Genomic DNA, 17,457 nt, shown 5'->3' with positions numbered 1-17,457 from the left:
TACACATTTTACGTTATCGTGGGTGAAAAAGGCGACAAAAAAACTCCACCGTTCGCATATAGCCAATAATGTGACCACATTAACGTCTTAGACAGGTCTGCAACCCTGCCTTTCACAATTATCACCTAACAGTGCTTCCACTGCAGCAAGGGATTATAAAAATCTTAGGGGGTTATTCATTTAACAGGAAACCTAATTATTTCCTGTTAAAATCACTGAACAGGTTCCCCTGTACTGCACACATCTGTATTTCTCTAAATCTCATCACCCCATCTGTGTTCTGCACTTTGGTTCAAGCCTGTCTTGTTCTCTGCTGTTGCTTGAACTTTTTTACTTAGAAATCACGTTTACAGCTGTGCGTTGACTGCATGTTTATTATGTAAAGCATCTTATAAGCAAACTGTTCGAGTCAAATAAAGAAAATGGAAAACCAATGACAAGTCACTTAATTTTATTAGACAATAAAAATTCTGCAATATTAACTGTGAATCACCAGGCACCAACCCTTTGTACATTGGATACTGTACTTTCAAGTGAATGATGCAGATGCTTAGTTTCTCACCCCCCTGCCCTGCCCCCAGGAGCATTTAGTTATTAGAAACAAGGTGGGTGTAAACAAAAACCTCTTCAAACTCCATTCTTTAAAAATGCAAAAAAAGGTAGTCAGTAAGCAACCTAATTATATATGGCATATTCATCAGTGAATGGAAGCCCTCGGTTCAGGAAGGAGTACAGCAGGAAGTACAAAGAGACTACAAAAAAGGTGTCCTAAATAAAATCAGGGGGGAAAAAAAAGGAAGAAAAGTGGTAGCTAAAGGGTAAAAATTCTATATTTTTATTTAGATTATTAAATGACCTCCTGCATAAACATGTGAGTAGCGAGTAGGTGCCACATTTTTTTCTGCTCCTTGCATCACGACAAATAACGGTTATACTTTATATGAACTATTTCAGAGCCTTGAGCACACTTGTTTAAGTTTTGATGTAGTATTGTACCCGGTGGGACACAGAGTTTACTAGGCGAAAACAGGCACATAGTTAGGACTTTAGTGTCTGCAAAAGAGAACTTACCCTCTTCATGAAAGATGTTACCCAAACAAACAACATTTGGCCAACATGATTTTAGACATCTGAAGATACATAGACTAGAAAATTAAAGGTACCTGTAATTAACAAATTTTAAATAAAATCTACCAATCTTCAATACATCCATAAGAACTCTCCTCTACTAAAGGTTACTGGATAACTGGTAATTTCCAATAGGTTTCCACAGATTGAACAATTTTAAAACACATTATCATGATTAACGATGGTGTGATCAATCAGTGGGTATAATAAAAGGTCATAAACCTGCTGTCATGTTAAGTACCCTTGAAATTCCTCTTATCACAATATATTGTCTTCCCTTGAAGTCAGCATTATGAACAGTCTTAGAGCATCAAATTACAAACCATAGACATCAACATGTGTTTTCTTAACTTCGTAGAATCATCCAGTTACAATATCGGCAACTTTAATTCCTCTACATTAGTGCACTGACACATGATGAAACATACCTTGATGCAGCATCTTCAACTGTTAACCTGAAGCCGAACACTACAGTTTATTTCAGCTATGACCATATTCGTAAAAATAGTGCTGATAATGAATTGCCTTTATTGAGCTATAAAATCGATACACAACTTAATGGGTTAAGAAGAAAAAAAAATACAGGTCAATCTTACCGCATTTGTAATTATCACTATATTTTCCTTTCAGAATAGCTTCTTTTTTTTTTTTTAAATGTAGTCCTGCTTCCCTAGATTTTAGAACAAGTGAGTTGCCTTAGTAAATAAAATGCTGCATGTATACATTCCGAAAGGTTGGAGGCCCTAGAGAAGCAGTGCCACCTAGCCCTTTTCCCATGGAAAACTTCACCTGCCGTTTTTAACATGTTTCAAGCTGAAGTTCTAAAGGCCATGCTCAAAGCAATGGAATCATTTTATTGTAGTGTATTACTGTAACCGCAGGTGCATACATGAATAAGGAATGCATGCGGCAGTAATTCCAACAATGTTACAAAGGAACTTTGAGAAGATTGAAAGCGGGAGCTGTCAACACGGAGTTTCGGAAGTTTTTAAGTGAAAGTGACCTGTGCGGAGCACGTTTAAAAAAAAAAAAAAAAAGTCCTTTATCTGAACGGTTAATTGATCATTACTGCTATTAAAGATCCAGTTTAGGACAATATTTAGAAAGTAGTGCCAAGTCTTAAAGGATTTTGTCGCCCCATCACTTGTTAGGCCATAAGGTTTTACGGCTTAACATCCCTTACCAAATATAGTCCTTAATGGCTATTTGTAGTTAAACTAATGTATGGGGAGAGGGGGGAGAGGTTGCTTTTGGAGGTTTGCATGTGTGTGAAAATTCTTTTGGACTGAAAAGTCGATCTTCTATGAAATGAGCTTTTTTTGCAAAGCCCATGTGAGTGCAGTTAATTTTTCTGCATTATCTACAGTATATGACCTGGCTTCAGGCTTTCTTCTAGCACCCATGGCAGGTTACAGTTTATTAGCGTGATTACTCCTTTTCTTTACATTCCATAATCTATTACGACAGGTTTCCTTTGGGGCTGAATAATACTTTGTAATTTGTAAGCATATAGGATTACCATACATTTTGCAGTTGCACCTCTCAAAGATGTTCAGCACATAGTGAATAAGGAAGTACTCACATTTTCAAATGAATTACAGATAATTTGACTATCAATCTTTCTACATTCAAAAGTTACAGTAACGCACAGGTTGATATTTAAAAATGTTTTTAATTAAAATTCTCCACAACAAAAACTGGGAGCGTATTCCATAAGAAATGTATGTGATCCAGATAAAAAGCGTCATTTGTAGGAGAGAATGCTTGGAAAATTCAACTGGAACATTTGCTTTCACCCAGGGGCGGCCAACTCCTGTCCCCAAGGGCCACCAACAGGTCAGGTTTGCAGGATATCCTTGCTTCGGCACAGGTAGTTCAGTCAGTCAATGACCGAGCCAACTGTGCTGAAGCAGGAATGTGCTGAAAACCTGACCTGTTGGTGGCCCTTGAGGACAGGAGTTGACCACCCCTGCATTAACCCTTTGGGTTCCCCATGACGTATCCTGAAGTCACTAGTACTAGCACATTAGCGGCGCCCGTGACGTCGTCCAGGATACAAGTGCTTGTTTTCTTGGGGGAGATCATTCATTTACATTTCTTGCAGAACGTAAGGATTTATGCCGATTGCAGGACTAGTTTTACAGCCCATTATATATTTTAAAGGATAACTTATAAAGCTAACACAGTGGGGGATTTTAAGAGCGATTTGATCTTGTGTGTAAATTATACAAACACAAAGAAGCTATCAGGTGGGACTGCTGCTTTAATACATGAAGTGACAATGTAGGTTTCTCAGCAGATGGTTTTGTTGTTCTGTTTGCTTTTTTTTAGAACTTCTCTTTGGAAAGAAGCAACCGCATAAATAAAAAAATAATTAAATGAACTTCAAAGAATGGTCTTCAGAATTTTCACCTTTTTATACAGTATAATGTCTTTGTTGGTCTCCAATACAAACGGGCATGTTCAGTAAAAGGTAGTCAGTCATCATAAATCCTTAACACCTATTCATTTAAGAGTTCCAGGGATTGGAACATCTATTTGAGCACTCTGTTGGCGACTCCCGTGGCAATAGTAGCAGTGTTAGCCAACTTTCACTTTTCTTGAGTAGTGAAAACCCTGTGAGTAAATTATGGTCATCCAGAAGAACACAATTGCCTTCCGTCTTCAGGCCTATTTCTATATATACACGCAATCTATTGTAGTCCATGGGGGTTGACGGGCAAAAAAACACCGGACAGCCTCTTCGGTATATAAAAGATTACCTCCTTGGCAACATACTTTACAGTTTGAATGAAGTGAAAGCATTCAGCCATTTTACACCTTATGTGCTATTATTATGGTTTTAAAAAAGAATGGAGTTCTGAATAGATTTGAGCTGAAAGTCTGAGAGAAAAGCGCAATACTGTAAATCAGTACCGGTTTATTAAAGATGAGTTAGGAGATTGTGGCTTAGTAAGGAAAAAATGCAGCAGTTATTCTGAACGTACAGTGAATGGGGTTGAGTTTTTGAATGATTAGAAAATACCACTTATTACATAAATATTTATTGGCGATGCAAGTGATGAGGATAAAAACGGTAATTTGTAGGGAAAAAAGTTTGGCATAAGAGGGACTGGGACAATAATTATGTTCTGAGGAATGGAATAATCATAGGAAAATGGGCAGACAAGTGGTTCCGATCTGCCGTCAAATGCTAAAATGTAAAGATTGTAGCTTGTGATACCTTTTAGGAAACCAACATGACAATTTTTCTTCTATTAAATTGTGCAGCTTTCAAAAACATCACAAGTCTCTTCAAGTGTACACATCAGTGTACTTGAAGTGAAATGTGAGATTTTGAAAGCTCTTTATACGAATTCCAAGTATGAAAAATTCGAATTTCACCTATGAAGAACGCTTATGTTGGTCCCCAAAAACATAACACATCAAATATAATTACCACTTGTGAGCACATTCGCATCTCAGAGGGGTGTGCAAACCTAACCTTCTCCATTATCTGTTAGCATACAATGCTTCCACTGCAGCCATGGATCCTGGGTAATGATATGCAAATGAGTTCACAGTGATAACTTGCGTCTTTGTATGATGTGTCTTTCTCAATGCACAGACACTACACTTCTCCAGGACCAATAGGGTTACTGGGCATTGAAGACGGAGGATGATGTAAACACAGAGGACAACAAAGCATGATCATTGAACAATATGATAAAACAAGATGCCCCAGGGTACAGGAGTATATAGGTTTTGCTTTTTTCTGTTTTTTTTGTGCCATTGCTTTAAAGATTCACAAAAATTGATTTATCACCTACCCGCCCACCTGTGAAAAATTATCTAAACCTGCCTTGAGACATTTCAGGGAATAAATACACATACCCCATTTCACATGCTAGAATTATTCAACGGCATTCCCTGGATTGCTACTGAAATACCCACATATGACGTGACTAACAGGGTTACAGCCGAAGGACACATTGATAAAGCAAACCAGCTGCTTCACATTTTATTTGTGTGCTTCATTAACGTGGTTCAATCTCTTATTCTCTTGTACCACCAAATGCTTTAGTTTGGCACGTAATGACAACTGCTGCTATTGCTATTCCTGCTTCCCCCCCTCATTTACCCACCCTCACTGGAAAGTACACTTTTCCAAAAAAATAAACACACAATTAGTAGATGCCAAGGAGTGCACAAGATATAAAGTATTACAAATAAGGGGCAGGCACAATTACGCAGGAACGTAAACTCAAGGCACAGGTCTTCCTACAGCCAAATCGTTCGAGCCCGAGACGTAATATACAAAAATGACGGGTCTGCCCTCAATTATTAACGCCAATGTGGAGCAAAGTGTTGAAGACTACACCTAAACCAAAAGTCCCTGGAGATCTCACTTTCATAACGCTAAAGCATACAGCGAGTGCCCTTTGAGTACGCCAGGAATCTAAAGGCAAAATGCCTTGTTACCATCTCCCAAGTTCGCAGAATTTATTTTGCTTGATCAGTTTGTAGCGGTTTAGTGCACAAATTGAGGTTTTCGTTTTTTTCTTACGAAAAGTTACCCATCTCCAAAGTCTCCATACATTTGAGTTGCTACTCAGCTAGCTCGTTTAGCATCCCCATGACTCCTGAATGGGAAGAACAGTCTGCCTTTCAAACGGTAGTGTCGCCAAATTCCTTATTCCAGCGGATGTACGATTCCAGGGTGGAAGGGCTCACGCTGCACTTTATCTTCTTCAAGGAGTTCACAAAATCAGAAAACCTGATATTTCTCACCTATGCAAAAGGAAGAAGAAATGATTAACCTATTATTTCATCTTGGAAGACTTGCTACACACCTGGCAAAGCATGAGCTGTTCGTTAATCCATACTCTGAGGAAAGCTTCCGTTAGCATGCTGGGATTTGTAGTTCTATTCTTCAACCAGACATTTTATATAAGTTATGATGGGTAAACAGTGTGACAAAAACCCTCCCCCGTACAGTGTACAGAAAATAAAAATATCACTTGTGAGAACATACACACGTCTCAGACAGGTCTGCAACCCTGCTTTTCACCATTATTTCCTAGCATACAGTGCTTCCACTTCTTAGTTATATTGCTGATATTTTAGGAGAGCTGCACATTAATTCCCAGAATGCTTGTGGGAAAGCAAGAAAAATCAGGGCTGGACTAAAGCATCCTAAAAAGATGACATACAGTATTAAACGGATATATTTTAAGTCATATTTACTACACAAAACATGGAGTACATTTTGTAGCTGTTCTGTGAATTCAGCAAATTATTACATCTAGACAGTTATTGGACAAATAGTAAAGAGCAACTAATGTAGCACTAGAAACGAACAAAAAAAAAACAGAACTTCTAAAAGGTTTTTTGATTGTCATACTAGGTTGTGTAGTATCCGTGTACTGTATTTTAATGCTTGGTGGATCATACTACAATCTTGCAATGCTCACTTTGGCATGTCAAAACATCCCACCCAATTTAACATTCTTTTTTTATTTGGATTAGACCTCAAACAAAATGCTAAATGTATTTGGTTGATTCTACCTGCCTCGCGCCACAAAAGGCAAAACATCTTATAACTAGACTTTGCACAAGCATTTTGAGGTCAGCCTGTAAATGTGCAGTATTCATACAGTATGTTAATGGCGTCGGGAAGACTTACAACAAACTAGCCTTACAGGAACTATAGTTTCCCATCAGGGTGCGTTAAACAGTCAGATTAAAAGTATATTTAGAAATATAAAAAAAAACTCCTTATTGGTTTCTTTGATCTAATTTTCTAATACACCAAGCAGGTTGTAATGGTTAGTTACCAAGATACATAACCCAAAGGATACAGAAGTCTTGAAAACGCCTCATCTTTTTTCATTATCTATTGAACGCATACTGTATCTGTGAAAATCTCTATGCGTCAAAGTATATTACATCAATTTTTATAGTCATCATAAGCCCCAAGATGTTGGGGATGCAATATGATATTTCCCACTTGATACTTGTTTAACATTCCCTTTGTAAGAATATGTTAAAAAAAAAATTACATCTTCAATATGTCATGTGATACAATTGCAGACACTATATTTGCGGCCTGACAGTGAATCATTGCAAAATTAAACGACACCACTTTTCACTAAATACAGTACGGATAAGGCAAAGAAATGACAGATTGCAAGATAAATGTTTTTCATATTGATCATAATGCACATATTTCAAACAAACAAAGAGGTCGGTTTATGTGTATATGTTTCTATATACACACTGCAATGCACATGGACTTAATGCATGGTGAATCTGCAAACCTCAACTGAGCTGCTGCTTTGCTCATAACACTTAAAAAGGGCTAGTTTTGCATGGTTCCCAGATCTCTACATATCCATTACTCTGTCACATGCTTACCTCACTAGCAGACATGTTTTTCACCTGTTCGGGTTTGAGTTCTGTAAATAGAAAGGAGTGTTATAATTACCAAGGCGACAACCAGAATCCTCACAAGTATTATATACACACACACACACACACACACACACACACACACACACACATATACACACATTTATATAGCCAATAAAGAATATCACTTGTGAGCACATTCACAACCCTGCCTTTCAACCATTATCACCTAGCATACAGTGTTCCCAATGCAGCAAGGGATTCTGGGAAATTACATGCAAATGAGCACACGTCACCTTTTGCCTGGAATATCCATTCACATGGAGCCCATTTAAGCCGATGAATCGCCATTCACACAGCTTTTAAGCACATCATGGGACTAGCAAAGCAAGTCAAACCACTCACAGACATGTTTCAACCTTGATGGGAATCATCAGTGTAAGGTTGGTTTATACTTGCTTTGAAATATTTCTAGGCTGGGTAGGTTTACCATATCACATTATAAGACATGTGAATGTGCTCACAAGTGATATTCTTTATTGGCTATATGCCAACGGTGAAGGTTTTTTGTTGCCTTTTTCACCCACCATAACTTAAAATGTGATATAGTATACATACATATATATACATTTTATTTACTTTTCTACATTAAAAGATCTTTGTTCAGTTTCTAATTGTGATCATTTTAGAGCAGGTTGAGGGGAAAAAAATCTTTACTGCTAAAATACAAAACTATAGCCAAACGTTTGTGGTTTTACAGAGCACTACTGAAATATAATTAGGGATTCGTGGTTTTAACCGGAAAAAAACCCACCACCGACTGATCATCCTGCACTTTCGGTTAAAACCGATAAACACCGAAAATTAAGCATTCTTTCCAAGTTAAATTCCACCTATTGTGGAACTGTCCACATGTAGGAGAGTATGAAAGAAAAAACAAAAGTGCACAAATTAACACCAAATTCAAATGAGTTTCAATTTTTTTTCCATTGTTAACACTGATACAGATTTTTTTCATTAACTAAAAATACTGAAAAACAGAAAAAAATAAATGACGAAAACCCTAGATATATTAAATGAAAACAAGCTCTTCGCGGCTTATGATTAGTCAAAACCCACCACGATTATGACAAATAACTATTGGTAAGTAGATATTTGGCCACAGCAGGCAAACTTTCAAAGCCCTTCATCTGAAACCATTTGTTGCAAGAGGCAGATACAACACAAAGCTGCATGGACAGACGGCAAAAAGGTTCCAGTATGAAAGGAATGAGAAGCCATGTACACACACTTACCTCTGATAGGGCCAAGGGCTGCATCCTTTGCCAAGGCAGTTATATCACTTCCAGAGTATCCATCGGCCATTCTGTAACAGAGAAACAGAAGGAAGGAAAGAAACAAAGAATAAGCGACATTGGAGCTCATTGCTGCTTTACGCAACTGGTTTATTCATGTCGTTATACAGATGCAGCATTGTACCCGACAATGCATTAGTTAGTAGATCCCGGATAACAATTTTCCCCATTAATGTTTATCACGTATATTAGTTTAAATGGGGACGTGCCAATATAGTGCATTATAAATGTCCTGCTGCAATGAGTAAGCGGGTATATTACCAGCCCCTACATCTGTATCTGATGTCAGAAACACAAATCCCACATAACTTACCTTGCCAACTGAGTCAATTCTTTCTGAGTCAGGGGGTCGCCTTGTTTACTTAACAGATTTGAGAGAAGCAGAAGCCTGGTCTAAGAGGAAATGCACAGTTTAAGCATCTTATATGTGAAAACGAGTGTCATCAACAAACCATGTATTGCAAAACATACATGTGCATGGGAAAGGTCAGAGATTTGGGGAACGCAATCAAAAACCACAAAAAGTTACTATTCCTGCAAGTGCCTGATGTGGGATAACACTTGGTCACCGTCACACTGTAAAAATGTTAACATACTCCTATCAGATCTAGGAGTATCAATAATGTGTGGGTGAAAAGTACCTTGTGGAGTTATCAACAACTACGCTCTTGAAGACTGCTGACTGCTGTAAGTTACCCCATTTTGCTACAGTGTAGGTGCCTCTGAATTTCTGAAGTGGTTAAAGCTTAATTTGGCCCACATTTGACATTTATTTTTTGTACAGTGCCAGTTCCCTTCCAGGTTGTGCTTATAATTTTTATATATACATATATACATAAAAATATGGCGCTGACAGTCATCCAATAGGAAGCCACAACGTCATTCATTGCGGATTCCTACTGACCCTTGCATTGGCAGCCACTGTTTAACCCGGGACAGAGAGGAGACTTGTACCAAGAAAAAAAATGAAGAAGAAGAGCAGCCGGGATTGTGGTTTTCATTTGGTTCAAAATAGTTTCTCTCCCTCCCGCCCGATTTGCTTTTTAAAGTCAGTGTAAAGAAGAAAAAAAAAGTGTGGATAAAGTAAAAAAATATATTTCATACTTTACCTCGTCATTTGGTAAAGCAACATAGACCCTTTTAGTAAATCGCCTGAAAACAATAAAAATACATTTATTTGTTTTTAAATGATGTCTGGCTCACTGAAAATGACAACTCTAGGTGCCAATAAAAACACCCATTTCCAAAACTCTGAAATTATTGTATTTTTACCAAGAACCTAAGTGTCATTTAAAATTAAGCATAACCATTTATTTAACATTCCCACAGCAATCAATTCAGTAACTGAAATGCATATTTCCATGAAGCAAATGCTAATTAAAGTAGCAACATAATGTGTGTATGTATACAGTATGTGTGCGTGTATATAGATCTATACATGTACGTGCGTCTGTGTGCTTCTGTGTGCGAGAGTGTGCGAGAGTGTGTGCTTCTGTGTGTGCGAGTGTGTGCTTCTGTGTGTGCGAGTGTGCGCTTCTGTGTGCGAGTGTGTGCGCGCTTGTGTGCTAGCGCGTGTGTATGTGTGTGTGTATGCGTGTTTGCATGTACACATACACATATACACACACACACACACACAACCCCAGCCAGCTCTTTTTGGGAACCCCTGTGCCCCCACAAAATATATATGTATATAAGTGTTAAAAAGGAGTGCTATTGAGTATTTGTATACAACAGACGACAGAGAAGCCCAATGCTTACATCCAACATGACAAAAATACACCGTTAAAATACTTCTATATTCTGTTGAAAAGGGGTCATTTAGTTTAACCCTTTGGCCAAAGCATTGTAAGCTTGCGAGCCACGACAAGGCAGACCCTGTTCGCAAGTCCTAACTCTACCAGATAAAATACTAATATACCTCTATTAGGATTAAAATTCTCATTTACCTCTATTAGGAGGGAGAAAGACCACAGTGGGTCTATATCCAGTAGAATGAAAGGACCTACTAACTGGGGAAGGGCGGCTTAAATCCTGGAAGGAGGAGCCACCAACCTCCAACAGCTGAGAATAGGTAAACAGAACACAAAACCCCAGCAAGCTCTTTTTAGGAACCCCTGAGCCCCCACAAAATATATATATATATATATATATGTCAAAAAGGAGTGCTATTGAGCGTGGCATATGTATACAACAGATGCCAGAGAAGCCCAATACTACATCCAACATGACAGAAACACACAGTAAAATAGAAGAGCTTGCAGGGTTTTTGTGTTTTGTTAACCTATTCTCAGCTGTTTCAGCTGTTGGAGGTTAGTGGCTCCTCCTTCCCAGGATTTAAGCCGCCCCTCCCCACTTCCTAAGTTAGTAGGTCCTTTCATTTTACTGGATATAGATCCAATGTGGTCTTTCTCCCTCCTAATAGAAGTAAATTAGAATTTTAATCCTAATCGATGTATATTAGTATTTTATCTGGTAGAGTTAGGACTTGCGAACAGGGTCTGCCTTGTCGTGGCTCGCAAGCTTACAATGCTTTGGCCAAAGGGTTAAACTAAATTACCCCTTTTCAAGAGAATATAGAAGTATTTTAACGGTGTATTTTTGTCATGTTGGATGTAGCATTGGGCTTCTCTGTCCTCTGTTGTATATATATATATGTATATGTATATGTGTGTATATGTATACATATATACGGTGAGTGTATAAATATATACTGTGTGTGGGTACGTGTGTGTGTATATATACTGTATGTGTGTGTATGTGTGTGTGTACATATTCTGTATGTGTATGTGCGTACGTACGGGGGGGGGGATGTACGTACGTACGGGGGGGGGGATGTACGTATGTACGGGGGGGGACGTACGTACGGGGGGATGTGCATACGTACGGGGGGATGTGCGTATGTACGGGTGTGTGTGTGTGGGGGGGGTATGTGTGTGTGTGGGGGGGTGAGGGGGGTGTGTGTGGGGGGTGGTGTGGTGGGTGTGTGTGTGGGGGGTGGCATGTGTGTGTGGGGGGTGGTATGTGTGTGTGTGTGGGGGGTGGTATGTGTGTGTGTGGGGGGGGTTGGTATGTGTGTGTGTGGGGGTGTGGTATGTGTGTGTGTGGGGGGGTGGTATGTGTGTGTGTGGGGGGGTGGTATGTGTGTGTGTGGGAGGGTGGTATGTGTGTGTGTGGGGGGGTGATATGTGTGTGTGGGGGGTGGTATGTGTGTGTGTGGGGGGTGGTGTGTGTGTGTGGGGGGGTGGTATGTGTGTGTGTGGTGTGTGTGTGTGGGGGGGGTGTTTTGGGGGTATGTGTGGATGTGTGTGTTTGGGGGGGGTGTGGGGGGGGGGTATGTGTGTGGGGGGGTATGTGTGGGGGGGGGGGGTATGTGTGGTTGGGAGGGGGTGTTTTGGGGGTATGTGTGGATGTGTGTGTTTGGGGGGGGTGTGGGGGGGGTATGTGTGTGGGGGGGTATGTGTGGGGGGGTATGTGTGGGGGGGGGGGTATGTGTGGTTGTGTGTGGGGGGGTATGTGTGCTTGCGTACACGTACGTACACACACACACACACCCACACACACTTATTTTTAAATAGTACTTCAGAGCTGAACAGCACTATTTTTTTTTTATCACAGAGTTCTCGGTACTGGTGCACTGCCTTATTTATTTAAAAAGGCGAGTTACAGAATACAAAACCCGCAATATCATACTTTGTGGATTCCGGATAGCATGCACTTTGGCAGCCATTTTGTTTCCCTAGGAAGGAGAGGGGGGGGGGGGGGATCAGCACCAGAAACTGTAGCTATGTGGGGACCCAGAGTGTCAGTGGAGCTGAAAATAGCCTGGTTCAAATATTGGGCAGGGAGAGGGGGCTGGGGTGGGCAGGGAGAGGGGGCTGGGCAGGGGGAATGCGTTGGTGGGATTGCTGCTTGAATCATTGATCAAACTTTCAACAAATGTCTTATACAACGGTTTTTTTTCTTTGTTATTTTTCATCTGGATTTCTAACTTGCAAAATAAACAGCACTTTAAGCTTCATGTTCAGCTTTAGCGCAGGGCTCATAGTAATGCTTTTGTTTGAGCTTGACGCAGCAGCATTAAAATCCAGTGCCTGTGTTCCTAGTGAAAGACCTGAAGAAAACTACATTGCAGTTAGTTGCTGCAATGATTACTATCCGATTTCATATTTTAAAGTTAGCATTTTTTTAAATCCTCTCTTATAACATTTGTTTTTCTTATTCCATCTATGCGTCAGACATTGAAAATAGAAGATTTGAGCTCTGCAGTTTATTTTTGCTCTCATTCTGCATGGTTATTATGTTTGATTAATCAAAGACTAGCAGGGATATTCTCAATGACTTATGAGGATTTTACAATTACATCGGTGATGCTACTTGATGTTTCCAATTGGGTAACTATTTTCTTGGGTGAAATTAACCCATTTCAATGCCCAAATATCCAGCGGCAAAAAATAACACATTTTGGCTCTAGGTTTATGTGATTATCACATGAATCTGGATCCTTTCAACCCCTGCCCTAAACGGAAGAGAAAGTTCACTTTTTCCGATCAGATAGCTTCTACAGAGCCGAGAACTGGGAGACAAAGACACCCTATTGACAGCACTCGTTGTATTAGGGATGTAATGATGAATTATTTAATATGCAATAATTTATTCATATAGTATAAAATAAATGGTGAAATATTAAAGGGATAAACAACTAACACTGGTGACACAACATATAAGAACCAGACTAAAGTGCTCTATACAAAAACTGAGACATAGGGGGTAGAGGTAACAACCATCAACTTATTAGCAGAAAGGGAAGTCACAAACAGTGAGGAAACAGTCCCCTAGTCCAGCAATGAAAATAGTTAAAAGGCCTGTATAGTGAAAACAGGTAACAAAAGGACTGACCATGGAATTAAATAAAAGCGTATGGCATATGAGAGTTAACACATTGTTACACAGATAGTACGGACCAAATAAAGTCCAATGGTATAATCAGTATTGCCAAAATATCAGGGCCCATATATGGGCAACCAGCAAGCCAAGAATAAAACAATAGCAAGGTAAAAAAAACTCCTGATAGATGCAGATGCAGGAGTACTCCAAAGATGAGTGAATAACATGCATAAGAGCCACCTTTGAAAAAGCGCCTCAGCGAAAAACGTGCGTCAGGTGGAAGGCGGCTACTGGACTGACGTCATGACGCTATGACGCTCAGACGCAGGGCAGAGGGTGAGAGGCACTGTTGAGTGTCGGTTTGTTCGCAATTAAATATCATGTTGTTTTGACTGCTATACTTTGCACCTATGGCTGTAATTTACGCTGTATACGGTTATTGAGCTAAACTTTGCAATATTTGCTTCTGTAGCCATGACGATAGTCTCTAAGCATTACAACAATCACTGCAATAAGTGATTGCTATAGAGTGGTGATAATTACTCCCTCTGGAGTGCTACATTGTATTTGAATAGCAGCTGTTGCATTCAGTGTGCTCGACACACTTGCGAACCTGCCCTTGTGCATATGCTTATGTTTTCACCACAGTATCTTTATTGCAATTCAATCATCCTCAGTGTGTTAACATTGCATTTTGACTAGGAGGCTATAACTTGATACGGACTCGATCCATGCCTCAGAGCCATTAACACATTTTGTGGGCTCTTATGCATGTTATTCACTCATCTTTGGAGTACTCCTGCATCTGCATCTATCAGGAGTTTTTTTACCTTGCTATTGTTTTATTCTTGGCTTGCTGGTTGCCCATATATGGGCCCTGATATTTTGGCAATACTGATTATACCATTGGACTTTATTTGGTCCGTACTATCTGTGTAACAATGTGTTAACTCTCATATGCCATACACTTTTATTTAATTCCATGGTCAGTCCTTTTGTTACCTGTTTTCACTATACAGGTCTTTTAACTATTTTCATTGCTGGACTAGGGGGCTGTTTCCTCACTGTTTGTGACTTCCCTTTCTGCTAATAAGTTGATGGTTGTTACCTCTACCCCCTATGACTCAGTTTTTGTATAGAGCACTTTAGTCTGTTTCTTATATGTTGTGTCACCAGTGTTAGTTGTTTATCCCTTTAATATTTCACCATTTATTTTATACTATATGAATAAAGTATTGTATATTAAATAATTCATCATTACATCCCTAATACAACGAGTGCTGTCAATAGGGTGTCTTTGTCTCCCAGTTCTCAACTACTCCTTACCCCTTTTGCACCGTTGTTGCTATATCCCATTAATTTGCATTATGGGCTGATGCGAGAGTCACTTTCCCCCTCCCCTTTCCCTACATGTATTAGTCCTCACAGAGCCAGCAGAACGGAATCATATTATATGCCATGGAAGGAGTTAAAAATGAAAACGCTAACAATAATCAAAGTAATGTTGTCCCCCAAGACATGAATCCCAGTAATGTACATTGCACCTCAGAACAGCATCATCAAGCTCCTGAGGTCTGTTAGTTGCCCCCATAACAAGGACTCTGTCATCTCCACCAGACTGTACCTGCAATGCAAAGGAGATAGAGAGAGTCAGAACGTTATACCGTACACAAACATATTTTGATTAACCTCTCACTATAGTCTAAACCAAAAGCACATTTTCCACAGACTCAGTGCCTGGCTAAATACTGTGCTCTAATGTTCAACAACCTCCATGTTCTGTGCATTTGTGTTATTATGTTTAAGTTTATTTGAAATTCCAATGTTTTATTTTGAACCTTTGCCCCAATACTGACAGTTTTTCATTTATGGATCTATTTGCTTTTAATATTTCCCTCTTCCCAACTGTCCACCAATCTATTTCCCCCCAAAAAAACACAAACAGCACACTGCACAAGTTTTATAAAAAGTGGCTGTTCTATTTCACTCGATAACACTAAAGACAAACACATAACGGGTCCAAAATGATATGTATCTATTTATGTTTTAATGATACAATTCTCTCTTTTTTATACAATGTGGGCAATAGCTGTTCACATTGGTAGAACGACAGAGTGGTTAGAAGAGGTAGGAGAGTGTTTTTGTAACACCATATTAAAATGGTACCTGGTGTAAGGTTCAAAGTATTCCACTAAATATTTCCCCTTACCGGCCAGAGAATCTGAGCACTAATTAAAAGCACAGATTATATGCATAATAGTATACTGAAGGAGTGCTCGGGAGGCCACGTAACAATAAGGCTCTCGCTGCTTAATAGGGCCTCCTCTTGCCCCCAAACTATGAACAGCATGGTGTATCGTATATAGATATGTATCTTTATGCATAAACAGCCTTCTAGCGTTCATTTGTATTCCAGAAAATAGGATAAGCCATGGTTAAAATGTTGATTTCTATTTACTTCTGCTGCCATAGGCTTGCAAAATACGGCACAGCAAAGAAGGGTTCAGCATTGACCGCTTTAGCTGCTCTGTATTGCATCATCATAAACAAGAGGACAGTTCTTCCAGATATTAGATTTCTTCATCATTACAATCATTAATAAGATATTTCCCCAGGGAGAGACACGATAAGATCCATATCTCGTTTTCATCTGCACCAACGGCACAGAAAGGTAATGGGATTCATCCACTAGTCTACGCCAGCGCAAAATGCCAACTGGCAGGCCTCATCTGGTCACCACATAGTGCCGGGTGCAGAGGTAATGAACAGGAAAAGCACCTTTAAACTAGTTTGTTATTCAGACAGTGAGAACGTAAGAACTCTACCTAGATGAACTTTGGATATCTAGCTTTTAAAACCTCCCCAGTCTCTCCTTCAGATTCAAAAAGAAGAGTCACACTTGGAGTTACATGGTGAAACTACCAAATGTCCTATGATCTCCCAAACGATCATACAGAAAGGTTTATTAGGGATAAAACACAAGGTTAAAGTTGCAGACCAAGCAATATCCTTCATGTGTTTTTTTTAATAGATCAGTTCTACACTATGTGAAAATACTTGGTAGCATTTAAAACAAAAACCCTCTGAATTACATGTTTAATGTATTATAATGTAACAAGCATTTTTTGTTTCTATAGCATCCATTTACAAAGTCACATCCCCTTCCTCTTCCTCAACAGGCTTTGACACACCCCTTTTTGAGCACTGCCATCTCTCTAGCAGGGCACCAATTATATCTAGTGTCTTGTCACATGATCCTCCCCACAAAACTTTGCATCTTTGGTCCTTTTCTGAAGCACTGACAGCCATTTAGTGAACCCCCAAGCCGAATCTTCACTGATAGATCACAGGAGAACGGATCGATCGGCAACTTAGCTAATTACTTATTGTGTGGATTGTATTGAAGAACATATTAAAGGGGGAAAATTTAACAAAACAAAAACACAGCTTTAAGTGCCAGAGCACTAAATGACAAAAACATTTTCAAGAGAACACAGCTAAGCTCCTGTGGAGAGAAGTCACTTATTACAAAACAGCACATAGAAAACGGCTATACTTACACCATCAAACTCTATTAAAAATTCTGTTTTTAATCGCCTGCTAGCATCATGTTCCCCTTCTCTCCTTTCACATAAAAGGCTATCAACTTCATCTGCGTGAAAAAATAAATAAATAATAATTTATGTTATACAATCAC

The 17,457-nt window shown here is 39.3% G+C and overlaps 1 protein-coding gene across 2 annotated transcripts in view; it reads right to left on the bottom strand.

Annotated features, from left to right (window-relative positions):
- Positions 1–1,636: 1,636 nt before the first annotated feature.
- Positions 1,637–17,457, bottom strand: part of SPAST (spastin) — an 84,235-nt gene continuing 68,414 nt past the window's right edge. For both annotated transcript variants that reach the window (XM_075597090.1, XM_075597088.1), the window contains 7 exons: positions 17,321–17,412; positions 15,305–15,384; positions 9,983–10,025; positions 9,187–9,266; positions 8,814–8,884; positions 7,525–7,565; positions 1,637–5,898 (listed from right to left, as the gene is read on the bottom strand). In XM_075597090.1, the coding sequence (XP_075453205.1) occupies positions 5,776–5,898; positions 7,525–7,565; positions 8,814–8,884; positions 9,187–9,266; positions 9,983–10,025; positions 15,305–15,384; positions 17,321–17,412 (530 nt within the window). In that variant the 3' untranslated portion in view covers positions 1,637–5,775. The remainder of the gene's footprint in view (positions 5,899–7,524; positions 7,566–8,813; positions 8,885–9,186; positions 9,267–9,982; positions 10,026–15,304; positions 15,385–17,320; positions 17,413–17,457) is intronic.

The sequence above is a fragment of the Ascaphus truei genome, chromosome 4, assembly GCF_040206685.1.
Source record: "Ascaphus truei isolate aAscTru1 chromosome 4, aAscTru1.hap1, whole genome shotgun sequence".
Lineage (NCBI taxonomy): Eukaryota > Metazoa > Chordata > Amphibia > Anura > Ascaphidae > Ascaphus > Ascaphus truei.
Note: the sequence above shows the minus strand (reverse complement) of the source record. Positions and strands in the feature narration are given on the sequence as shown.